Source organism: Nelumbo nucifera, chromosome 2 (assembly GCF_055504915.1).
Source record: "Nelumbo nucifera cultivar China Antique chromosome 2, China Antique-T2T, whole genome shotgun sequence".
In the NCBI taxonomy this organism is placed as follows: Eukaryota; Viridiplantae; Streptophyta; class Magnoliopsida; order Proteales; family Nelumbonaceae; genus Nelumbo; species Nelumbo nucifera.
Genome location: NC_142650.1, coordinates 60,252,240 through 60,278,863, shown reverse-complemented (window position 1 = coordinate 60,278,863; position 26,624 = coordinate 60,252,240). Strand labels below are relative to the sequence as shown.

The 26,624-nt window shown below is 37.3% G+C and overlaps 1 protein-coding gene across 2 annotated transcripts; it reads right to left on the bottom strand.

The window, feature by feature from the left end:
- Positions 1-11,480: 11,480 nt before the first annotated feature.
- Positions 11,481-23,993, bottom strand: LOC104612489 (putative ribosome biogenesis protein RLP24). 2 transcript variants are annotated; one of them, XM_010279917.3, is made up of 6 exons: positions 23,854-23,993; positions 23,504-23,663; positions 14,167-14,274; positions 12,466-12,579; positions 12,209-12,345; positions 11,481-11,901 (listed from the first exon to the last, which is right to left on the bottom strand). In XM_010279917.3, exons 3-6 carry the CDS (start codon positions 14,245-14,247, stop codon positions 11,727-11,729), a joined length of 507 nt encoding a protein of 168 aa, XP_010278219.1. In that variant the 5' UTR covers positions 14,248-14,274; positions 23,504-23,663; positions 23,854-23,993; the 3' UTR covers positions 11,481-11,726. The 2 variants fall into 2 exon arrangements, with proteins under 2 accessions (XP_010278219.1, XP_010278220.1); XM_010279918.3 differs by lacking the exon at positions 23,854-23,993 and having other exon boundaries at positions 11,564-11,901; positions 14,167-14,270; positions 23,504-23,642.
- Positions 23,994-26,624: the final 2,631 nt, after the last annotated feature.

Below are 26,624 nucleotides of genomic sequence, written 5' to 3'. Positions count from 1 at the left end.
GTCTAATTTTTAATTAAAAAACAAACTTGATATATCTTAGAGAATGGGACCCACATCTATCTATGGTCTGGATATTACTTTTGATTTAGGATACGAATTAACTTCCTAACAAGAAACAATACTATTTTAAAGCTATGGAACCTACACTGCATACCTTTTACAATAGAAAGAAAGAGAATGCCACCAAGTGGTTAAAATTTCATTTAATAATTTATAAAAATATATATATATATATAATTTTAACTTAAAATATATAAAATTGGTTAAAATTTCTAAGATATATATCATATGTAAATTCATAATTTTTAATTATTAAAATTTTTATTTGTATAATTTTTTAAATTAAAAATCACTTTTTTCAGAACAGTGGATTTGATAAGTCTAATTTAATATTATATTTTTGAATATTTTGCAAATAAAATTTTATTTTTTGTAATTAATAAATATGTTGTCATTTAATGTAAATTAAAATATTAATTAGTAATTATAAAATTTGTAAGACATATATCATGTGCAAATTTATAAATTTTAAGAAATAAGGTAATTATTCTATTATTAATATTTTATTTGTATAAATTTCTTGTGTTTAAAATCATCTTTTTGATATAAAATACTAAAATTAATAGATTATTTATTCCATTTAGTTATAAAATACTAATTTTAAACATTATTTATTTAATTAGGGTTGTTAAAGATAAATATTGATTATTTATTTTGATAGACATTAATAAAAATTTGATATTTCATTAATTAAATATGATAGTGCATGGCATGGTCATGCGATTTGACGGAGAGCTTAAGGCTCTCGTGCCATGTTTTGCGGATGCTATTAGCAAACGCGGCGTATTGATTGGTATTGGTGTGTATATACAATGTGATACGGTCTGATACGCGCGATTTACCGGATACGTTTCCATTGTTTCCTTGAATAGAACATGAAAATGAGAGCATAGGGGAGAAGCGCTCTAGGTATAGCACCACACAAACCCTAGCTGCAGTAGATGGCCAAAGAAGGAATGTAACCAACCACTGGCGAAACTAAAACTCTGCAATCGAAAAAATGAAAATGCTAGAAGGTTGTGAGAGAGTCAGAGATAGAAAGGCGGAGACCGAGGCGGCTTCTCCTTCGGCGAATCCTTTTGCTTCGGGAACGTAAACACCAAGAGAGAAGCACTCCAGATAGAATGGCTTGCTCGGCAAGCCTTCGCAAAACATGGCGAGTGAAATAAACTGATTCCTGAGGGCATTTTGAGGGAAAAAATTAACAAGTTACTGATTCATGAATCATGAGGGCATTCTCACGTCTCGCTCGGGTAAAGAGAGCAGATATGTGATGCAAATAGATAGACGATAGGATGTTGAGAAAGGGAGAAAGGAGGACGATAGAGAAAGAGAGCAGAGAGGAGGTTGATACATGAAGAGGACAATGAGAAAGAGAGAAGAGAGGAGGACGATTTAGAAAAGAAGCAGAGAGGAGGATAAGAGAGAGAGATGGTGAGAGCGCTACAGAGAAAAATAAGGGGATGAGAGGCTGAAGGGAGAGAACAAGGAGGCAGAGACAGTGAAACTGTCGAAGTCAGTGCAGCTCAAAGATAAGGTTCGATGGTGTCAACTTTGAAAGACGTCGCAAGCGTGGGAGACCTCGTTTTGCACGCTCATTCGTGCCATTACCTAACTCGATCTCAGTCAGTCAGGGTACCACCGCCACTGCAATTGTTCCCCTCTCCCACACACTCTCTTCTTCTTCTTCTACTCCATCTCAATCAGTCAAGGCACCACCGCCATTACAACTGTTCCTCTCTTCCACTCTCTCTCCCACACCCCCCCCTCTTTTTCTTCTTTTTTTGCTCGATTTCAGTCGGTCTCTCTCCCTCTTCTTCTTCCTTCCACCTAGGTTTATGTCTCTCTATCTCTATATCAGTCTGCTTGATCTCAGTCAATCGTCAAGATAACGTCAGGACCTCATCTACTCTCAGTCAGTTTACTTGATCTCAGTCAACAACTACTCTCAATCAGTCTGCTCGATCTTAGTTAGTCACTAGGATTATGTCAGGCCCTCAGCTCGAGACACCTTCAATGTCTCAACCCCTCTCTATCAGCGAATTTGGTTAAAATAGGGAGTGACGGAGCATGCTGTCCAATGGTTAAAAGCATGAAAAGGAATCGGTCGTACAATGGTTAAAAAGCATGTTGTGTGAATGGTCGGTATTGGAAGCATATTGTCCAATGGTTAAAAGCGTGAAAAGGAAGCAATGGTCCAATAGTTAAAAAGCATATTGTGATCCGATGGTTAAAAGTGCGCCCAATGGCGGTACTGAAAGCATGTTGTCCAAATGGTTAAAAGCGTGCCCAATGGTTCATGCTCAAGACGATCAAACATAAAATTTGAGGTACATGTATGGTCAATAATATCTTTGGCTTACGTCTTGTTAAAAATGAAAATACACTATGAATCAATGAGAACAATAATATCTTTCAATAACCTCTTGTTAAATATGAAAATACATTTCTTAAAATATAAATCAATGAAAAATATATTGATTTAACGTGCAGCCAAAGTATGGTTAAACTCTTAATTAGAGGAATATTTTATCGGATGAACTCCTCACAATCATGCATTGGAAACTGTGGGGAGTCCATACGGTGCCTGCTCATCAACCCATTTGTGAGGTAAATAATTTTCGCACCTCAGAACAAAGATGTCCCTTTTAATAATAAATTTTAATGTTTAAAATGGTCATTATCTTATTTACATAAAAAAATAAAAGAACATGAATAAATACACTCTAGTAAACAAAGCGTAATTAGGATAAAAAGAGAATCTTTTCAAAACAAAACAAAAAAACTCAATTTACAGTCCAGCTCTCAGTTGGTTTACCATGCCTCAAAGTTCTAGTCTAGCTTGATAGGATATCAAAATACCAGGACCAAGCAAATTGGGTTGTGTGTGAAGTCTAAAATCTAATTTGAGCATAGAAAGATAAAATCTTACCCAAGAGTATAGGTCTCAAAAGACTCGAAACAATTAAAACTAACACATTGAAACAATTTTCCGAATAATAAAGGTTTACTGCTCTAGATCAAGTTTAAATATTGATGAAGCTCAACATCATACATCAATAACCAAGTAATTAAACCAGATGGCTGGTTCATTATATTGCTGGATCATGATGGCAACTTAATCAATTAGATAATTAGTTTTGCACGTCTATGTCACTGTCACCCAAACAAGACATTGGGCAATGGAATTTACACCAAAAATTAAAATATCAAATATGAGACCCCTCGTGCATTTAACCATCTAGGTTATAGATTTCTAAACAATAAATTTGGTGGTAGAGATCTGCCATAAGTATTGTGGGTCTGGGGCCTGGGTTGGGTTGGGTTGGGTAGTGAGGAAGAATAGGGATGGCAATTTCTATCTACCTAGCGGGTACCCACGTTGCTGGGGCATGTTTCTTTGCTTGAAGTACAGGTTTTTTGGTAGTAGGTATGCATAGAGTACAATATTAGTCTAAATCTGATCTTTCTTGACCCGCGTATTGTTGGAAAGCATATAAAGTTTATGTATTAGGTGTTGAATTTAATGTTATTTTAAATTTTATGTAAAGTACAATTGATAGTTTATGTGTTTTTGACATATATTAATCAAATAATTGAAAATTTTGTTGTTTGTTTGTGTTATTTTACTTATTTATTACTTATATATAACAAGAAATAATAGGAATTCTCCTACCCTTGAATGAAGAAAGGATAGGATCGGAGAGGGTTTTGTATTTTCATATGTGGGGAGGGTTTGGATTCTCAAAATCCAAGCCACTATAGATTTTGGGGCAAATACAGGCTGGGAGGTTTAGGGAGACAGATAGAGTCTAGAATTTATAAATAAATTTGCACTGATGCAAAACTATGGCAGTGCAAATAATTTGAATGTAAATCCTGACCTATTTTTGTTTCAAATTCTTGCTTATTTTGTTTGATTACAGTGCAAATGAAGTAAACCAAGACATGAAGCAGAATAAAGTAAAATCCAAAACAAAATTAAACAAGAATTTGCATTTTTTACATTTGCACTTCCATGCATTTATACTAATGCATTTTTTTTGCACTGCAACCAAACACAGCCTTAAGTGAAAAGCTTTTCAATTACAATTACAAATAAACATGTGCAAATTGTTTCTAATTGATTTTTAAAACATTTGTTAAGATGCTTGTTAGACCTGATCATGGGTTGCTCAATGGACCGTCCCAACCTGACCCATTTTTTGTTAGATTTAAACAAAATTTTAGGCCAACGGGCTTGGGCTTTCTCGAAAAAGCCCAATCCAAATCCCAGCCCGACCTGATAATATTTTATATAATAAATATAAATTTATATACTAAAATATATAATATATATTTTTTATTCGTTCGTCTTCTCTATTCTCAAGCCATAGTGGGATGACACTTTATTTTTGGGGTTTTGACATCGTTTAGTATAAATAAATTAGATTTATTATTGAGTAAAAATAAGAAAAAAAAAACTATTTTTCCAATCTTATTAATCAGGATTCGGGCTCAAATATGGGCTTCAAGCTTTATACGAGGGCCAAGCTCGGGCTCAATATTTAGGCCCAATTTAACGGACAAAAATGACCGGACAAGAAGGGATCGCGTGGCCGTGAGCCGGTGGTGCCTTTTCGGTTTCTTCTTCTTCCTCTTCTTCTGTGTTTGTTGAAATAGGTGAGGACTGAGGCGGCGAACATGCTAGCGGTGTCTGTTACCTCTCTCCCGCCACACCCATCAGTTACCAGACCCGTATCTATTGCTCTTGATTATCATAGCTCCCGGAGCATCCCTCCCTTCTTCACCAAAATCCCAACTCAAAGCCCCAGAAAATTGACAAGATTCATCGTATTTGCAGAAGACGATAGAGGACTCAACAAGGAGCCTAACGAGAAAGGGAAGAATGAGAATGGGTTCAGCGTCGAGGAGGATTTAAAACGGGATGCACAGCCAATAATCAATCTCAGATGGAAGGATCTGCTCGACCCAGATCCGCAGAACATCTTGGCCATCGGATTAACAGGCGTGCTCACATGGGCAAGCGCTCAAGTTCTCTGGCAGCTCTTATTAATCTCCCTTTCTATATTGGTTGCAGCTCTTAAGTACTCCTTCATTGCTGCTCTGCTCATCTTCATCCTCATTACCCTTCTTTGATAGGTCCCTTCTTTCTCTATCTGTTTGCTACTATTATTATATTCTTATTTTCCAGTCGTAAATGCCCTACATTTGAGGAATCTGGTTCCATGTACTGAATGTTCGATATAATTTGTTAGCTTTGTATAATTTTTTTCTTCAATTATCTGTATATAAGTTGGAAGCAGTACATCTTCCAGTTTGTTGCTCTCATGTAATTTCAGAACCATTTGTAGGTTTCGGATAAAATATCAATAAAATTGTATTTTTGTTTGAATTGACGGTGATGTTGTTAAGTAATCACAGTAATTGTGATGGACAGATGGGCTAATTCAATAAGAGTTTACTATCATTCAACCATCACAGTGGAAGTGGGGAATGCCAATTGTCAAATATGAGACTGGACGTAAGGATAAATGATAAGATAGTTAATCTATCACAGTTAGTCATTTTTCCATATAAATGTTTTCCTGTCTAATTGAGTGACTCTTCCAAGCTTGGATGCAAAAGCTTATAGCCAAATAACTTCACTGTAGTCGCTCCTTTCCTCTTTCAATGCACCCTTATGCTCCTAAACTATCACTACAGTCACCAATTCAACTTTTCTTTTTTTTTTTATATCGGTACCAAGAATAGATTTTATTAATAGAAGAAAAGATCGGGTGGCCTCGGCTACCCCATTACAAGGAAGGCATTATAAGAAAGCAAAACATCAAGTATAACTTAAGCATTACAACTGAGCCCAAAAACAATGCCCTGTTAACCCCTTGCTTTGCTAGTTGATCTGCAATATTATTAGCCGACCTCAACACCCACTGGAATGGAATTCCTCCTACCTGTTACTTAACAATCTTCTTACCTTTTTTTATCTCATTCTGAAAGTACCATGGGGCTTTTTCAAACTGTGTCAGCCAAGAGCCAACTGATGACTGTTTCGACAGCTTTTTGTATCCCAAATGCCGTAGCATTCCACTCTGCTGTAATGGAGTTCCCTGACCTGAGCTGAGAGGGCAGGAATGCCATAGCATTCAACTTTTCTTTTATGTTTATCACTTTTATCATTCTGAAATCAACAAGTTTTATGTCTTGAACTGCTGAAATGGCAATACCTCCAACCACCAAGAATAGAAATAGAACTTGCATATGCAATTTTGCATCTGCTATCAAACTTGCCATAAGAAGTGTACATCAATCAAGCCTTCATTTTAGACTCCAATTATGCCTAATTTTACTACAATAATGGCAGTCAGATTAATTTGAAGAGAATCCTAACCTAATAAGCTGTTATTTTGCTGGTTGAGCTGTTAATACCAATGCATGTACATTTTTATCAGGTCCCTGCCAAAGGATATACCAAAATGGTGCTTTCACTAGGTAATTGATATATCTTGATATGAATCCTTTCACTCTTTTTTTCTGGCACTATACTCAGTCGTGGCCTTCAAGATGCAGTTTTTATAATGATCTTGTTGCCATCAAGATTAGTGTTCGTGATGCCTGAGACTTTCATCAAGACATCAACTGAAAATAACAAAAACAATATTGTAAGAGATACTAAAACTATCCCATTTAAATTTGGAACTTCCATTTTGAGGGATTACTTACAAGAAGATTATAATCAAATTGAGGTTTTCCATCATGTTCAAGTTGTCTCATGCCATCAAATTCAATTGACAATTTAGCTACTGCAGTCTAAAATGGGGATAAATTGCAGAGTGGAATCACTTGTCTATAATTCCTATCCCAATCCCATTGTCCTGCTACCCCCCCCCCCCCCCCCTCCTCTAGGGCCAAACCTCTGTATGTCATACAGGAGAGAAGGGATGAAACAATTGTTAGTTTCTTCTTTTATATTCTTTCCGTAGTTCCTAGTAGGCCAATAGGTGAAGATGGGTTCTGATTTCTGAACCAGGTGTGCAGCATCACCATTCACCAACTTTAGTTTTTAAACAGCTTGTATGGTTTTCATTTTTCATCCTCTTTGCCAAATCATTTCAAAAGTGATTTAGATAAAAATGGTCTTCTTTGTCATATGATAAATAAATATTTGTCCCAATGAATGATTTAAGTTTTTCTGTTAATAACAAAAGACTTTATTTGTAACAGTTAAATGAGAGTAGAAAGTACAACATTTACAAAGCATAGAGAGCCCAATAGGCTTTTTTGGGGGATGGAGGAAGAGAAGAAAAAAGGAATTTCAGTAGCATAGAGTAATGAATCTCAATGCTATCCTCTATTCAACAGCTGCGCCCTAGAATATAATTCAATTTTTTCCACAATCCACTCCTGATCTAGCATGGATTTCTCTGAAAGAGTTGGATGATTTCGGCAACCATTTAAATAAGGTTTTCACTATAGCCATTAAAATACTTTACACTCTTCATCATGGTATAATATGAAGCAAGCAGTTAAGTGAGGGGCCTGATTCAATTGGATATGATGAAAACAGTGTGTGCTAAGTAGGGTTCATTGTTTGGTGCAATGCTAAAATCTCAGGAATGTAGGTTTGAGCCTAAGAGTAGCTACTTTGTGCAAAAATGCCATAGGTTAGTCTTGTATCCTGTTCAATCCTCCCAAGACCCTAGATGGCCAGGACCAACATTGGGTAACGGCCCTTTATAGTGTATGAGAAGTATACTGTGAAATTAGTGCAAATTTTATCTTCATAAAGGATGTCTGGACATGTTATAATGGATCTGGAGAAGGTTTTTAACTATATGTACTGGTTTTTCTTGGACATGGTGCTAGAAAAAAGTGTTGTGAGTGCCTAGAGAAAATGGATTAGAATAGAAGATGCCCCAGTACCATGCAGGCATGCAATTAATCAATGAGCTAGAAGAAGGTTTTTACCCAACTAATTAGAGCTGAGGCAGGGGGTCCCATTGTTTTATCTTCCATTTTTTTCTTTAGGCTCTGTTTGGGAAGAGTGCAAATACAAATGCTGTCATTTTTTGTGAATCTTGCATATTTTATTTGCACTCTTCCTAAATGGAGCCTTAGTAGCTGATGTCCTTAGTTGCTTCTTATCCAGAAACCAATCATGTGGTATTATTTGGGGGCTTCAGGGTTGGGAGGAACAAAGTGTTAGGTGACTTCAGTAAATCTGAACTCTGCTCTCTGAAAAACAAAAAGCCTCATTTAAATGGGCAATAGTACTGATTTTTATTGGGGCCTGAGTTGGAAAGCTGTTTATTGTAATATAGGGCTTACTTGTGTGTTTTCATGACCATACTTTTGGGACTTCCTAGTTTTTTTTTTTTTTTTTTTTTTTTTTGCTTTGCAGCAAAAATAAAAAAAAAGAACTAGTTGAATCAAGTTAGCCTTCTTTCCACCATCAATAAATTTTTTGCTGATCTGTTCTTGATTCACTAAAAAAGTTTCAACTGTTAGAAACAACTTTTCTACTTTTCCAGAGTTTTGAATTTAGAATCTTTTCTTTTTTTTTTTAATTTGAAGCTATTTAATATCCTGAATGCTGGAACCTCTGAAAAAACGTCCATGTCATAGTTTTGCCCTCTGAATATATGTATTATATACCAATCAAAAATACATAATTATTTATCTTGTCGATGATGAAATTATTGGAAGGTAATATTGTCCAAATGATCTCTTAATTTAATGCTGAATGTGTTTAGAGGGGAGATATTTCCACATTATTAAAAGACACTAGCAAGTAAGCAATAGTTTTCACTTCTAGGTTAAAAGGATACTTGCACACGATTAATAGACTTCAATTCATTGCAGAGATCACAAAAAGGAAGCCAAGAATCCTGGGGAATTTGATTAGAATTCCTTGTAAGCGCTTCGACAAAAACTCTGCAATCTGATTTAAGACTAATCTTCAAGCACCTTAAAGATTTTGCACAATGAACACCTGCCAAAGCAGCTTTAACTTCAGAGTAGAAACCAGATCAAATGACCTCGAGACTAGAAGCAGCATAAAAAATGTTTCTTCCTCCATCTTTAATAGATCCTAAACATGCAAAAAACGTTAGGAACAATTGAACAAAAGATCCATCCAACCTTGTCACGATCAAATTGCCATGGATTGATTTAGGGTGAGAGTCAATATTATCCACAGACCTGCAACTTGGGAGAGACATGGAGTGACGAGTGAGTCTCCATTCTCGTTATGGCCACCATGGATTTCTGCCCCAGACTAATTGCAGAGAGAGCAAGACGAAATTTTTTTACTCCCCGCGTAAACAAAGCCATTTCTAGACATCCAAATGCACCAAGACAGCCAACAAAATGTTAAAAGGAACCATTGGCCCTAATTTTAGAAATCTCTCTCGCAAGGACATTGGGGAGACTCCTGATATTGTGCTTGTACGGATACAATGAAACGAGGCTTTCCCGCCTGCCATTGATCCGATAGGTTGAACCATTTCAACTATCACCCGATCATGGTTCTGGATCTACTTCTAAAACTCAGACTTTGGCCAAAAATTGTCCAACCTGGGTGATTGGACCAGTGACGACTCTGCACACTAAATGTGTATGTAAACTTTAAGAAACTATAATTTTGTACTCAAATGACCATTAGGGTGATCTTTTCTTCTTGATTTTGGGTAACTTTTCTAGGTCTATGCATCCCAAGGCACTTTGCCCCCCTATTTTTGCCAAAAAAAAATACCCTTTTTGGGCCTCAAATATTAATTTTTAACATTTTTATAAATAAAAATTAAAATTTGATTTAGAAAATATAAACTAAACAAAAATAAGACTTATATATACATATATTACATGCAAAAATAATTATAAATTATTTTATTGATAAAATACATGTGTATATGTAAAAATAATTACACAAATATATGTTAATAAACATTGTGTAAAAATAATTACACACATATGGCATGGTCTGACCCATTCGACAACTGTCAAACCGGTGACACTAGAGGTGTCAATTGGATGGATTTGGTCCAACCCGATCTAGTCCAATGTGTGTCCACTTACAAATGGACTGGACCCAATCCAATCCATTAAAATGTAAATGGATTGGATTGGATCCAATCCAAACCGAATGAAATATCAAAAATTATATAATAAACACTTTTGGCATTGAAAAAGCACTTTTGTAAAAGTACTTTGACAAAAGTATTTTCATAAAAGTGCTTTTACAAAAGCACTTTATTGAAAGTACTTCGTAAAAGTGCTTTTGTAAAAGCACTTTTATAAAAGTACTTTCATATACTTTTTATAAAAGTACTTTTGTAGAAGTATTTTTGTAAAAGTACTTTTGCAAAAGTGTTTTCATAAAAGTGCTTTCGTAAAAGTGTTTTTTGTAAAAGTGCTTTCGTAAAAGTACTTTTATGAAAGTACTTTTGTAGAAGTGTATAAAAGTCCTTTTATAAAAGTATTTTTGTAAAAGTGCTTTCATAAAAGTGTTTTATAAAAGTGATTCCATAAAAATACTTTCGTAAAAGTGCTTTTACAAAAGTATTAAAAAATTGCTTTCATAAAAGTACTTCCATAAAAGTTTTTTTTTTAAAAGTGATTTCATAAGTGCGTTTGTGTAAAAGTGATTTCATAAAAGTACTTTTGTAAAAGTGCTTTCGTAAAAGTACTTTTGCAAAAGTGCTTTTATTAGTGTTTTTGTAAAAATGCTTTTATAAAACTACTTCTATAAAAGTGTTTTCGTAAAAGTATTTTTATAAAAGTGCTTTCATAAAAATACTTTTCATAAATCATAAAAGTGGTTTCGTAAAAATACTTTCATAAAAGTGATTTTATTCTGGCTTCAATTTTGATTGATTTCAAATTGGACAAGGGTTTGACCTTATGATCGGATTATTAGAAATTTGGTTTAGATCCAATTCAAACCAATAAGAATAGAACTAATTTATTTTGGATTGACACAATCCAATAATTATAATGGAACATCCAAATCCGATTTAATAAGATTTGGATTGGATTAGATCCAAACCAAAACCAATCATTTGACACCCCTAGGTAACACAATCCATAGGCAAAAAACCTGAGTTGGCTTTTAAAACATTAGATTTTATTAAAGCTTCAAGTACAAGTCCACTAGCCTGCAAACAGACAAATAACGCCTTCTCTTGAAAATGTTGCATTAGCAATTTTGGCCAAGGTTCAAAAAATCGTTACATATATATCATTCCGGGACCCCTACAGTGAGTGTATTGGGGGTCTGACCAGTTCAAGGGGTGGAAGAACCCTAAACCGGCCCCCTGAACCAGTTTAGAACACATTGAAAGGTGAAAACCGCTTTCAGAAAATGAATTTAATAGAAACACTTCTTGGTTTTCTTTCGTTCTTAATGATAGTCATGGAGGTAAGCTGAACTGACTCCTTTATCGGGGGAAAACCCCAAAGCAAAACTTGTTTATGCAGGTATTCCACACAAAGCCTCAGAAAATAAATGACAACAAGCAAGCAAAACCATCTATCTCTTCAGAAAAGAAAAGAACAATGATTAGTGTTTCCTTGTACAATCAAAATTGGAATGGCCCATTTGCCCCCACCAAAAGCCCACTTTTTAACCATCTTGAACTGCAAAAGCAATATAGATATTACTAAAATCACTCTTCCATGGGATGATTCTCCTCGGCCTGCTGATGGGAAGCCTTGACCTTGATCTTTGGAAGTGTGAATGATGAGTCCTCTCGAAGTACAGCAGGAGCCTTGACCATGTGGATGCTCTGCTCCAACTCCTTTGCAGCCTCTCTCTGCACCTTGGCTTTCTTTCCCTTCATCCTGCAGCATTTTAACAAACCCACACAAATGAGATTATAAGAACATATTAATTTCTTATTACAGGCAAAGGAGTTCGGATATGCTATGCACAAGATGTTCTCCAATTAGTCAGAGGTGGAAAGATGTTCTTCCAATGTGTGATGGTTCTGGACTCTGAACTTGCATGAATCCAAGGCCACAACTAGTGGAACTGATATCATCCATTGAGATTGGTACGAGCACCTAGCAGCAACCCTGTGCATAGTAGACCCAAACTCTACACAAAACAGGGGGGGAGAGAGAGAGAGAGAGAAAGAGAGATGAAAACCTCATGGCATGATGTCTGGCCTCTCTATCCACTCTGACTTTATCAATCTTTTTAATAGCCTTTAAGGTGTTCTCAGTGAGATTCCTGTCATATCTCTCAGGCCTGTTTCTCTTCCTCTCAAACTCGAATGTTGAATCCTTGTTTCAAACAAAATGAAACGGTAAGTAAGAAACCAACCACCTGTCTTTTCTGGATGCAGAAAGCTATATTCCATTTAGGATCTACAAGGAAATAAAGCTGAATCAAATCATCTTTACCTGCGTCATATCCTTCGCATGCAACCGCCTGTATGCTTTTGTCCATTTTACTTTGCGAGGATTCCTCTTCATTTTGAAGTTCTTGTGACATTTTGACCTACAAAACCGGAAAATCTGCATATGGAATGCTCATCAGGGTCCAGCAACATCAACCTCAAAATAAGACATGCATATGCACTATGCAGCATACATAATAATCAAAACTAAACGACCATTACCCAATGCTGGTCCCAGCTATCTGGGGTTTTGGGACGGGTAGGATGTAGTAATCAAAAGCGGCTTGCCCAATCAATGAGTAAAAACAACATCAATGTTGTGTTGAAACAAAATAGCATGTGTTTGTGCAATTAGAACTTAGCCAAAACACATTTACCCACAACCATGGAGCTATCTTTACAAAGTTGCATCCATCCATCCAGTTTGTTCAAGTTATAGTCTAAGCAAGACACCATTAATGCAAGTGATTAAAAACTAATATTATTAACTTATTTTGGCTAAACTTAAAAGTTTGTGACCTATTAGATAAAGATGAATATTGACTGGGAAAAGAAGGTTTACATGAATATGTAGTGCAGGTTGAGTCCAACCTGAACTCATCTAGTTGTGCTTAATTCCAGCCCTAGCCCATTACACGCTTACCTGGCAAATATAATGGTGCAGTCTGGGCAAGGCAAGACAAGTAACAAGCAGAGAAAGCGATACCAATCAAAAAAACAAGCAGAGAAAGAGATAAAGACTTGAGCCATTAAGAGGAGACGAGAGAAGTTATTTAGATATATGAAAGATGCAGAACTTAAATCCCTGAAAGTATTGAGCCTATACTCCAAGTCAAACCTTTGTAAATTCATTTCCACCAAACAAAACATGAAATAAAAAGTTCTGAACCTAGACTCTAAGCTAAGCATGTAGTTTCACTTCCATCAAACCAAGCATGAAACTAACCTAATTAGGAGCAAACCAGACTGGTGGCAGAGTGGACCTGTTTAACCCTCTCGTTTTTTTCCTTTTGCTATGCCATGCTTATTATGCAAAAATTATTATGAGATTCCCCATTAGTGAAGCTCATTCTAACAAAATATATGAGGGAGAAAGAGAATGTGTTAAAAATCGAATAATTTGGGTTTATTTGCATACATGGTCAACTAAGTTATTGGGCACAAGTGCATTGTTTTGTGTGTAAAGGACTGGTGGCACAAAAGTGTGAAGTTAGCACCCTTGTTTGTTAGTAGCAAATCTGGGCTAGCTACCCAGTGCTTGTCCTAGATAACAGGGGTGGACTAGATAAAGACCTAACTTCACTCATTTTAGCACAAAGTGCCTACTCTTAGACTTAAACCTGCATTTCCACACTTGCCGGCTGGTGAACTGGATAAAGACCTCACTTCACTCATTTTAGCACAAATTGCGTACTCTTAGACTAAACCTTCATTTCCACACTTGCCAGCCTGAGATTTTACAGTAGAACCAATACAATGAAAGTTGCTCTATCTTAGATGAAATGGTTGGATTCCAAAACAAGTCTGATTTTGGGCACCTATCAGTGCCATTTTCACCAAGTTTTCTTATTGAAGATTGTATGACTTCCTTTTATTTATTTTTTTTTATTTTTTTATAGGTAGTCTTGACAACTATCCTTATAAGTTAGTCAAAAAAAGGCAAAAGGATGAGGTAGAAAAAAGGAAGAGAAAAGAACAACTCTACCTTTGCATCATTGCGTACAAACTGAATACCATGACCAGGGTAAACAGTGGATGAACAAAACCAGCACTTTTCTAATCTCATTGTATGCGAGGATCAGGACCAACCTGGCTACATTACAAAGTAAAACCAACAACATAAAAAAGGAAACCAAATCCCAGATGCAAGAATGTCTCAAAAGAATAATAATGAATTTTCAGATATGAAATTGACCGTTCTGAATAGTCCTTGCAGTTAGTGACAAAGATATTAACTATTCAAAGGAATGTGCATGCATTGCAGACAAGAAACCATATAAAACTGTATGACGATCAATTACATAATTCCCTATGGCTACACACACACACCACTTTGTTGTAGAAGAACATAGACAGTTAAGAAAACAATTTGCTTAAGTTGAGAGAATTGTTCTTCAGTCAGCAAACCAAAGTTCTCAGAAAGAAGGGGCACTTTTCTTTTCTTTTTGTGGTGATATGGCTAACATGGATGGAAATGAATGCAATGTTTTTCATAACAAAAGAACTTGTCCAGAAGAAGTAGAAGAATTGGCAAAACAAGATCGTGGATGACCGTTTGCAAAGATTTTACGAGGATTAACTTTTAGCTTCCATATGTTGCATTTTTTAGGTAAACCACACATTACCCAATGTATAGCCATTTGTGTACAAGGGTCAGTTAAACAGCTTTACACTCTTTGCATGAACACATTAAATCTAAAATTCTTCAGGAAAAAAATCCACTCAAGTGGATCATGCCAACTATGTTTACATCATTTCATAGCATTAGTCATGTTCAATTTAATTGTACTTGCTTAACCACATTCTGCCATACTAAACAGCAGTCACAGATAATAGATTGCATCAGCACGTCAATTTGAAACTCAACCACCCCCCACCCCCAGCAGCAAAGGTAAAGAAAGGATGCAATAAACACTGTTAGGGTAGGGGTATTTCTGTCTTTATACCTAGATTAATGTTGTTGATCTGTAATGTTGTGTTGGAACTAGTGCTCCTAACTTAAATAAGGGCACATATGTGTCTGGCCGACTGGGAGTAGGTCATGTTGAGACTTCCAGATCAGAATTTCCCTCTCTCTTTCTCTCTTTCTTCCACCTTTCTACCTCTTTCTACCTAACTGATCTCAGACGGATAGAATTCTAAGGCAGGCCGATTCATAAGGGAAAGGGCTGAAAAGGAGTGATCGCCCTCTTCCCTTGGAGGTTTCTATGCCTCTAGTCAGGTCGTGTGTGGTCGGGTCGGTTGCTGTGATTTCTAAGATCGCCCTCCCCTAATCGATGAAGAATAGTGGGCTGATCTGTGTGGTGCAGTGGCTGTCGTGTGTGGACTGAATTCCTGCTCGTGTGGTTGTTACGTTAGTGATAAGGTAAGAGATCTCAGTGCATGATATCTGTTACGGATCAAATAGGAAGTGTGTTTCAGACCATATACTAGGGTTTCAGACAGTAATGTGCTAGGGTTTATGCTGGTTTTGTGTATTTTAAAGGAAGAGTTATGATCATATAGTGGTGAGATTTCAGGTAGTCGTAGGAGTAGGGTTTGTGGTGTAAAGAGCACACTTTTCAGCAACAACAAGTGCTGAAACCAGTGTGACAAGTGTGATCTAGTTGTGTGCAGTGTGCAGAATTCAGTGGTAATAGAATTCAGCAAGTGTGCAGAATCGGTGATAACATAATGGGAGATAACAGTGATTGTAAACCTAGTGTGATGGTGCCTACAGACTACCTGAATGTTCAGATGACCTCCATTAAACTAAATGGAGAGAATTATGTGCCTTGGGCTAAATCCGTCGAAGTCTTTCTGAAGGCAAAGAAGAAGGTAAAACACATAAGAGAGGAGAAACCCTCCACTAACTCTCACGAGTATGAAGACTGGAAGCAAGAGGATGCTCAGATCATCACATGGTTGTGGAATAGTATGGAACCCAGGATTAGTATAAACTTCATGTTTCTTGACACTGCCAAAGATGTGTGGGACCATGCGAAGAAATTGTACTCGGGTCAGGACAATACAACCAGAGTGTATCAGCTGTATCAAGAGTACTTTAACCTGCAACAGGGCAATCAGAGTCTTGAGGAGTACTATGCCAACATTAGAAACATACATAATGAGTTGAATGTCTATCACCCTCTCTCCTCTGATGTCAAGATTCAGCAACAACAAAGAGAACAGCTTGATGTGACTAGATTTTTGGTGGGACTGAAGTCTGAATATGAACCAGTACGGGCTCAGATATTAGGAGGACCAGCTCTTCCCTCCTTAGAAGAGGTATTTGCTCGACTCCGGAGGATTTCTATCGGATCTACTGAGAACTCTAATATCTCAGATAGATCTGCCTTTGCTGTATCGAGAGGTCTTGGTACTAGAGGTGGAGCTAGGGGAGCTCAGTCTGGCCGTGGTAGTGGTAGTGGTTCTGTATATGGCCGAAGTGGCAATGGTGGGCCTACTTATAATCGTGGTGGTGGTCGTACTGGGGGGCAGAGATTCAGGGGGAGCCCGTGGTAGAGGACGTGGCTCAGGCCCGAGGAAGTGCAATCATTGTGGTATGGATGGACATACCATTAACTATTGTTATGATCTACATGGTCCACCTTCAACCTGGGCCAATCATGCCGCGACCAGTGACTCAAGCTCCAGCTTTAGACAGGAGAATCATTCATCTGATCAGATACCTCCTACACCCACAGATGGTCCCGTGAAGGAGATGGTGAGTGTTCCCCGTGATGAATATGAGAGGTTTATCCAATCACAGCAGAACACGACGACCTTCGCTCACTTAGTATGGCTTGTCTGGCATCCACACCCAATCCCTGGATCATTAACTCTGGAGCCTCCGATTACATGACTGGAACTCCAGGTGTGTTTTCTTCCTTATCTCATTGTTCAACATCACAATCTGTCACCCTTGCTAATGGTTCCACATCCTCAATTTGTGGTGTTGGTAATGTTGACCTAGATCCTATATCCCTCTCCACAGTTTTGTATGTTCCTAAATTGCCTTTTAATCTTATGTCTGTTAGTAAGCTGACCAAATCACTTAACTGCTCCATTACCTTTTATCCTTCTATGTGTGTTTTTCAGGATCTCAAGACGGGGATGAAGATTGGTGGAGGGCATGAAGCTGGTGGACTGTATTACCTTGACGGTGGTGGTGGTAGAACTTCAACAGCTCTCCAGTCATCCCTTTCTCCTCTCCAGTGGCACTGCCGATTTGGTCATCCATCGCTAAAAGTCTTGAAGTCTTTGGTTTTGTCCTTGAGTCAGCTTTCTGTTTTGGATTGTGAGTCGTGTCAATTTGAGAAACACCATCATATTCCCTTTAGTTCTAGGGTTGATAACTGTGTGTCGAGTCCCTTTTCTTTAATTCATTCAGATGTTTGGGGTCCTTATAAAGTGATGTCGTATAATGGATACAGATATTTTGTCATTTTTGTAGATGATTTTTCAAGGATGACGTGGCTCTATCTAATGAAAGAAAGAAGTGAATTGTTTACCATTTTTCAAAAATTTTATGCTGAGATTCGTAACTAGTTTGGTACCCACATCAAAGTTTTCCGTTCTGATAATGGCCGCGAATATTTATCCTCATCATTTCAGGAATACCTGGACCAACACAGCATTATACATCAGACCTCATGTACCTACACCCCACAACAAAACGGGGTGGCTGAGAGAAAGAATCGCCATCTCCTGGAAACAGCAAGATCCCTCATGCATCACATGCATGTTCCCAAACCCTTTTGGAGTGATGCAGTGCTTACCTCGTGCTTTCTGATTAATCGGATGCCCACATTCATCCTTGATGGTCATTCTCCGTTTCAGGTCTTGTTTCCCGCCTTGTCTCCGTTTCCTCTTACGCCGAGGATATTTGGGTGTATTTGTTTCGTCCATAATCTGGGTCCCGGGAATGACAAGTTCGATGCTCGTTCTCTTAAGTGCATCTTCCTTGGCTATTCTCGAACCCAGAAAGTGTATAGTGTTACCATCCTAGCCCTCGACAGTCCTTTGTGTGTGTTGATGTCACCTTCTTTGAGTCTACTCCGTTCTTTTTGGGGTCCGGTGATGCTTCTTCCTCCTCATCAGCTCCTCCTCTTCCACTTCCCGTTGTCGACCCTCTTCCCTTGGTTCCAGCCGTGACCAAACCCTTGCCTCCGGTGCCACCACCAGTTGAACGCCCACCTATCCGCCATGTGTGTACACATCGCCCACGCGTACCAGCTACTACTCCTCTGGCTACATCTCCGTCGACGGATCAGGCACCAGACCCGCACTCAGCATCTGAGCTTGACCTCCCCATTGCTTTGCGGAAAGGTAAACGCACTTGCACCCTTCATCCCATTTCTAATTATGTTTCACTTACTCACATTTTCGCTTCCCATTGCCAGTTTGTCACCTTGTTATCATCAGTTGTTGTCCCTAAGGATGTCCAGGAAGCCCTTGCCTCTCCAGGGTGGTGCCGAGCCATGGAAGAAGAACTCTCTACCCTTCATCATAATCATACTTAGGACCTCACTGCTCTTCCTCCTGGGAAGCAAGCTGTTGGTTGTAAATGGGTTTATACGGTCAAGTATCTGCCTGATAGTAGTGTTGAACGCCTGAAAGCGCGATTGGTTGCAAAAGGGTACTCTCAAACCTATGGTATTGACTACACAGAAACCTTCTCACCGGTTGCTAAGATAGGATCAGTTCGTGTTGTGATCTCTCTTGCAGCCATGTATGAGTGGCCACTAATATCAGCTTGATATCAAGAATGCCTTTTTGCATGGTGACTTACTCGAGGAGGTCTACATGGAGCAACCTCCAGAGTTTGTTGCTCAGGGGGAGGATGGTAAGGTGTGCAGACTAAGGAAGGCTATATATGGGCTTAAACAATCTCCTCGAGCATGGTTTGGTAGGTTCAGTGAGGTGGTAAAGAAGTTTGTTATGAAACAGTGCAAAGTTGACCATTCTGTATTTAGTCATGACTCTCCGAGAGGAAAAATACTGTTGGTGGTGTATGTACATGATATTGTTATTACTGGAAATGATAACATGGGTATTGACAGGCTGAAGACTTATCTGCAGGATCATTTTCAGACAAAGGATCTTGGTAAGCTGAAATACTTCTTGGGGATAGAGGTAGCAAGATCCAAGTATGGTATTAACCTGTGCCAGAGAAAATATGTGCTTGATTTGCTGGAAGAAACAGGCTTGTTGGGTGTCAAACCAGCTGAAACACCCATGGACACAAATACCAAGCTAAGCAGTGATATGGGTGAAGAGTTTGAAGACCCTGGCAGATATCGACGACTTGTGGGTAAACTGAACTACCTAACCATTACTAGACCAGACATCTCATTTGTGGTTAGTGTGGTAAGCCAGTTCATGCAAAAACCTCTGATTCCTCATTGAAATGCAATTCTAAGAATTGTGAGGTATCTAAAAGGGGCTCCGGGTCGTGGTCTGATATACAAGAGTGGCGGAAAGCTTGAAATAGATGGGTATTTTGATGCTGACTGTGCCGATTCTATGTCTGATAGGCGGTCTACTACAGGCTATTGCACTTTCCTAGGAGGTAACCTGGTGACATGGAAAAGTAAGAAGTAGACGGTTGTGGCAAGAAGCAGTGCAGAAGCAGAATATGGGGCTATGGCGCACACCGCTTGTGAATTAGTGTGGCTAAGGAACCTTCTACAGGAAGTAGGGTACAACATCAACACTCCAATGAAGCTCTATTGTGATAATCAGGCTACAGTTCATATTTCCTCTAATCCGGTGTTTCATGAAAGAACCAAGCACATTGAAGTTGACTGCCACTTTGTGAGGGAGAAGGTGCTGAATGGAGAACTAGACACTACACATGTTAATACAGGAAATCAGTGGGCTGACTTATTTACAAAAGGCTTGAGTCGGGGAAGAGTGGACTACATATGTAATATACTCACTAGCTTGAGGGGGAGTGTTAGCGTAGGGGTATTTTTGTCTTTATACCTAGATTAATGTTGTTGATCTGTAATGTTGTGTTGGAACTAGTGCTCCTAACTTAAATAAGGGCACATATGTCTTTTCAATCATTTTTAATAATATAAGTTTTGTCTGGCCGACTGGAAGTAGGTCATGTTGAGACTTCCAATTCGAACCAGAATTTCCCTTTCTCTCTTTCTCTCTTTCTTCCACCTTTCTACCTCTTTCTACCTAACCGATCTTAGACGGATAGAATTCTAAGGCAGGCCGAATCATAACAAACACAATGTCACATTATTTTCAAATATTGATTAGGGGTCAATTTTTAAATGTCGTTTTAACATTAAAGAAAAAAAAGAGTTTTCGGAAAATCCTTAAAAAGGTATATTGGTCACCTACCAATACAATATGACACACCCAAAATGGAGCATATTGTGTCAAAATTTTGAACCTCGAATCTCACTGCTCACACTTTATCCTCTTGTGACGTAAGGACTCCACAAGGGTACAGGCCTATGATAATAGCACTGCGTTTCAATTAAATACAAGAATGAAATTATGCAACTCCTTACCAGTGCTCCAGACCACAAGACCCATAGTTCGGTTGGACCAGAAGTCCCATGATTTGAATGTCCACAGAGCAAGACTTGCCACAGATGGACCTAACCTCAAAAGATTGATTGCAAGAAAAGAACAAAAAAAAAAAAAACATTTGGTGGGAGTTATGGGATTCAGCCCTTTAAAGGACAAATATTACTCTGCATCCATCGCATGAGCATTAGAGTATAGGCACATAGGTAATGGCTGAGCACCAGCCCAAAATGATGATACTCAAAACCAGCTTAAGCATATTGCTTCGAGAACCCTAACTGGATAGAAACCCATCAAATGCCTGCAGAAGCCATCTCAACTTGATTTTCTTCTTTTCTTTATCATTTATTAGGATTTCCAACTAGTAAAGCTTCATGCTTTCTCATGTTCTCTTTGTTGTTATTGATAGAATGTCATGTAGTTAGTCTCAATTGAGTTTAGAAGTTTTACATTTACTGCCTATCATCATGTTCAAATAAATCCACCTCATGTTTTCTCCATGATAATGATCATCATCCATGCCTTATCCTAGCTATATGGGGTCAGTCCATTTTGCCAATTTGTTCTATTTAAAATCATATCCATTGTTAAGTTATTAGTGCTTAAATCATTTCTTACTACTTCTAACCATGTCCTTTTTGGTCTACCCCAAGATCTTCTAGCCCCTTAATGTGTAACAAATCACTTCTTCTAACTAGTGCAGTTGGTGGTCTTCTATGCATGTGCCCAAACAATCTTAGTCTACTCTCTCTCATTTTATCACCTATTGGAGCTACTCCTATGTTCCCATAGATAACTTCATTCCTAATCCTATCCATTCTGGTTTTTCCACTCATCCATCTTAGCATTCACATTTCTACCACATCTATTTCCTGGACATGTTTCTTGGTTGCCCAAAACCCTGTTCCGTACAACATAGCTGGCCTTACAACTGTTTTATAGAACTTTCCTTTTAATCTACGTGGTATTTGCCTATCACTTATAAGTCAAGATGCACCCCTCCATTTTCCCCATTCTGCTCTAATTCTTTGTGTTATATCCTTCTCAATCTCTCCCTTCGTATGAATTATTGAACCAAGATACCGGAAATGGTCACATTGAGTTATCTCTTGGTCTCCAATCCTAAGTGTATCTTGATTTACACTCCTATTATTACTAAATTTATATGTCAGATACTCTTGTTTAGTCCTACATATTTTAAAACCTCTTGTTTCTAAGGCATTTGTCTATAAGCTTAATTTTGCATTTAATCCTTCATTAATTTCATCAATTAAAACAATGTCGTCCGCAAACAACATGCACCATGGAACTTCCTCTTAAATATGTTTAGTTAATTCATCTAGAATCAATGCAAATAAGGGCTAAGTGCTGAACCTTTGTGAAGAGCCATAGTAATTATAAAATCTGAAGTCTCCCCTACTTGTGTTCTAACATTGGTTGTTGCCCCCTCATACATATCCTTAATTAAGTCTATATACCTATTTTGAACCCCTTTCTTTTCCAAGACCCACCATATTATCTCTCTAGGAACTCTATTATATGCCTTTTTTCTAGATCAATGGACACCATATGAAGATCCTTGCTCTTCGCTCTAAACTTTTCTATCAATCATCTTAAAAGAAATATAGCTTCCACGGTTGATCTCCCTAACGTTAAGCCAAATTGGTTCTCTAATACACTTGTTTCAAGTTGTAATCTTTGTTCAATTATTCTCTCACATACTTCCACAGTGTGTGTGGTTTCATAAGTTTAATCCCCCAATAGTTATTGTTATAACTTTGTATATTGCCTTTGTTCTTAAATATAGGCACCATGTTGTTGTTTTTCCAATCATCAGGCATCTTCATTTCTTTCACTATCTTATTAAATAGTTTGGTTAGCCTAAATTCAATTTTACCACCTCAACTTTTTATCTTATTTTATTTACTGGACCTCAACTCATTCCCACCTTAACCTCATGGCAGAAAAAAAAATTCTCTTCAAGAAGTATAAAATAAATAAAGGTAATATAAAAGTGCCATGCGCCCCAAACTTGGCCAGGCTATGGCCAACCACCCTACATTTTAAATCTTTCTCCCTCCCTCCTCAATATATTCTCATTTTGCCATGGAGCCAACCCTTCATCCTTAAGCAATCTCACCACCACTTTGGAATCTCCTTCTAACTCTAAGTTCTTACAAGCTACAACTGAGTGACTTGAATAATTTCAGTCCTTGCCAAACTACAGTCAGGTCTGCCTTTGTAGAGTTTCCGTGGCCTATAAGTCCTAAGAATAAGGCCAGAACATTCCCATTGTAATCTCTAAAAATCCACACAATGGTAGGTTGACATAGCAGTCCATACATCGAACATATTGAATGCCATAATCGCAAAGCATAGATTACCCAAGACAATTTTCAAAAGCATAACATATCAATTAGAACAAAATCGGCCAGATATCTAGCACTTATGGTCATAACTAACAAGCCACAGATTAAGAACATTTCTCAAGAAGAAGAAAATATCATCCATCGACTTTGCAACCTTTAAAAAAAGCGCTGGAGTCTTCGATGGAGAACCGACAGGATTCATGAATGATTTATAAAGTTCAAGTCAATTTACTGTCGTGTTTTCAATATTCTTTGGCAAACAAAATCGTATATACTGCATAGTCGTTCTTCACAATTAAAGATGAATAGATAACGTGGAATTATGGTATGCAGAATTAATTATGTAAGGTGATCCAGATTATTTGATTTCGGGTCTATTCATTCTAATGACAAAATATAGCTGAGAATTCATGAACATACGGGAACGCGTTTAACAAAAGTCTGCCAGTCCGCTAGCTTCCGAGCTTTGGTGCACTGATTGAGGTGGGTTTGGAGAGTTTCAGCTAGAGAAATCTCGTTAAAGTTGGCTCCAGATTCCGACTGTTTGTAGTGGTTCAATGATTTCTCTGCTTCTCCTAATCTGCAAGAACACAACAAATGCAGCATAAACAGAACTGCTATTGAGGGATACGGTGGGAAGGAGACTTATTGAAGCCTCTATTTTTCTGAGAATAAACCAAATGTAAAAAAGAAGTACAAGAAAGAAGGGGTAGAGTCCCTGTTTTCCGTGCGTAATAGAGAAGAGAGGGAGAGAGAGAGGAGAATCTTACCAGGAAAACGGTGAATACTTGGGAATCGCCGGCCGCTCCTCACTCGGGCATTTGGTTTTTCCGATGAAGTGAGGTTTTGGTCTTTTGATTGGGAAGGACGCATGAGGTAGGGCTTTATGTTGGGACGCAGGAGGCAGGACTTTCTTCGCCCTACCGACAGTGTTGTACGTCCGACTGTCCGAGCCCGGATCTCCTGCCCACAAAGAACACGTTTACCCACATCACACAACATCGCAACTACACATGGAAAATCAGCCCCCACAATTACTCACAGCACATCCATGCCGTGTATTGGAAACATTGATGTGATGTGGGATATTCTCAATACACGGCGGGAATGTGATGTGGGATGTTGTGGGATTGTGTGGGACTGATTCGATCTCACGGGAGATGTAGGTATTGCATTGTGGGTAGACCGGTTCACGGGCTGGGCTTTGGGCCTGATTTATACTGTATCGGGTTTGGGTTTCGGGTCGGGTCTCTTTTAATTGTTGGCAGAAGCCAAGCCCGAATCCAATCCATGAACAAATCTAATTGTGGGTAAACGTGGTAGAATTCTTATGAGCGGGAGATCCGGAGTTCTATCCAACTTAGGACTCGTTTGGAGAGGACTTGGTATTGTGGATGTTTGGGAGGGCTATCCGTTGCCAGCTCTTGGCTTTTCGAGGTGGTCCCAATTCGGATCACCTGCAAATAGTGTTTGGTGAAAAAATTCTGGAAAGCACAAATTTACTGCCTTAGGTGGTGTTTGATAAATCTAAAGTTTCATATCTGAAAGGTTAAAAATACATTTTTGTGTCTGGAATCTAAACAGAATCATAGGTGCTTTTCTACTTTTTAAAGGCTCTGAATCCATAAATTTGTTTGTGTTGGATCAACCCTTTACCATTTAAAATTTACTGATTTTACTATTTTACCCCTAGAACGTACTATTTTGAAATGTTTAGTTCAATTTGCATTATCTCATAAAAAATATTTTTCAACCTCAAAATAATATTGAAACAATACAAATAAAAAATTAATAATTAATAAATGAAACAATTAAAATATAAAAAACTAATTAATGACTATAAAATATTAAAATAATTAATAACTAATAATTTACACAAATAAAAATTAATGAAATAATTAAAAATTACTAGTTAATAAAAATAATTAATAAATAATAAATAGCATAAGCAAAATTAATAAAAATATTGAATATTTAATAAAAAATATTAATATAGTTTATAATTAGTAAAAATAATTTATAATTATTATTATATTATTACTCATTGTACCGTCCTTGCTGCAAGTTGCAGCGACGGTGGCGGGAAGACAGGGAGAGAGAGAGAGAGAGAGAGAGGCGTTCTTCCTAGAGCTTGCATTCACGAGCAGCGTTTCCTCCCTAAGAAAACACGAATGACTAGGTTTTTTGGGTTGGGGTTAATCAGGGGTAGCATGCGTTATTTCCAAAAGATTGGAAGGGTAGTTCCAACTATGCACCGGCTCTGAAACGCGTCTAAGTGCGTTAAGAGCCGACCCACACGCTATAGTTTTAGATCTGAAAACAAAATTCAAATCAATTTTAAGAGGAGAAATCAAACGAGTCTAAAGTCTGAAAAGTAACGTTTTCATATTCAGACGCCTAAAAAAGTGCAATCAAATGCCCCCTTATAATTAAAAAAATGGAAGTTGTCTAAAACGCACCCTGAGTTTTTAACATTTCTCTTAAACTCACCACAACTTTTCAAAATATCTAAAGCTCACCATGTAGTAAGTTTTTATTTTCTAAAACTCACCTTCCATTAGTGCACCGTTAATGCTTCTTAACAAAGGTGTCCATGTCAACATAAATAACAATTTTCATGACCAAATAACCCTTGAATGGTGAGTTATTGAAATAATGGTATTTTTTAGTTTTCAATTTTCTTGTTTTTTTGCATTTTTAGTATTTTGTTATAATTTCCAATGTTTTTATGATTTCTGTTTCTTTACGTTTTTTCTATTTTTTACAATCTATAAATTTTCCTGTATTTTTTGTTATTTATTTGCAATTTCTATGTTTTTCTATAATTTTTTGTGTTTTTTTACAATTTTCATTTTTTTATTTTGTTTTTCAATCTCTATAGTTTTTATAATTTGAAAATAATTTTTTTTGTTTGCAATTTCTATAATTTTTTATATTTTTTGTAATTTCTATGTTTTATGTATTTTATATTTGAAAATATTTTTTTGAACTTTTTCCTTTTTCATGTCTAAATGTTAAAATGGTAATATATTAACACCCACTAATTTATTTTGTATATATTTTATATTTTTCTATGAAGGTTAAAATGATAATATATTAACACCCGTTAACCTGTTTAACGTCAAGTTAGTGACATGGTGAGTTTTAGACATTTTGAAAAGTTGTGATGAGTTTAAGAGAAATTCTGAAAACTCATGGTGAGTTTTAGACAATTTCCCTAAAAAAATGCTTCATTAAAAAAATTAAAAAAAATTGCTTCTGCTAAAATTTCTTTTTGTCACCTTCGATAAAAGTAACACAATAAAAGCTTTGGCCTTCCTAAACAAGACTCAACTAATCGAGAATTCGAGATCTCTTGAAATCCAAAACTTTGCGTATACGACATGCAACCCCACATTAAGGGGGTGTTCTTTTTTTGGATTTTGAGAGGGGGAAAAGAATCCCATGTTCTTTTTTCAGATTTATGTGGGGACCAGGGAAATTTATTTTCCTGGGTATCATTTACCCGGGTAAGTGATACCCATCTCCTAGGTGGGTAAAT

Coding starts and splice junctions, on each gene's coding strand:
- LOC104612489 (XM_010279917.3), bottom strand. CDS start 14,247: ATGAGATTAGAAAAGTGCTGGTTTTGTTCATCCACTGTTTACCCTGGT. Junction 12,580..14,166: donor TTGTACGCAATGATGCAAAG/GTAGAGTTGTTC, acceptor TTCCATATGCAG/ATTTTCCGGTTTTGTAGGTC. Junction 11,902..12,208: donor GCCAGACATCATGCCATGAG/GTTTTCATCTCT, acceptor AAAATGCTGCAG/GATGAAGGGAAAGAAAGCCA.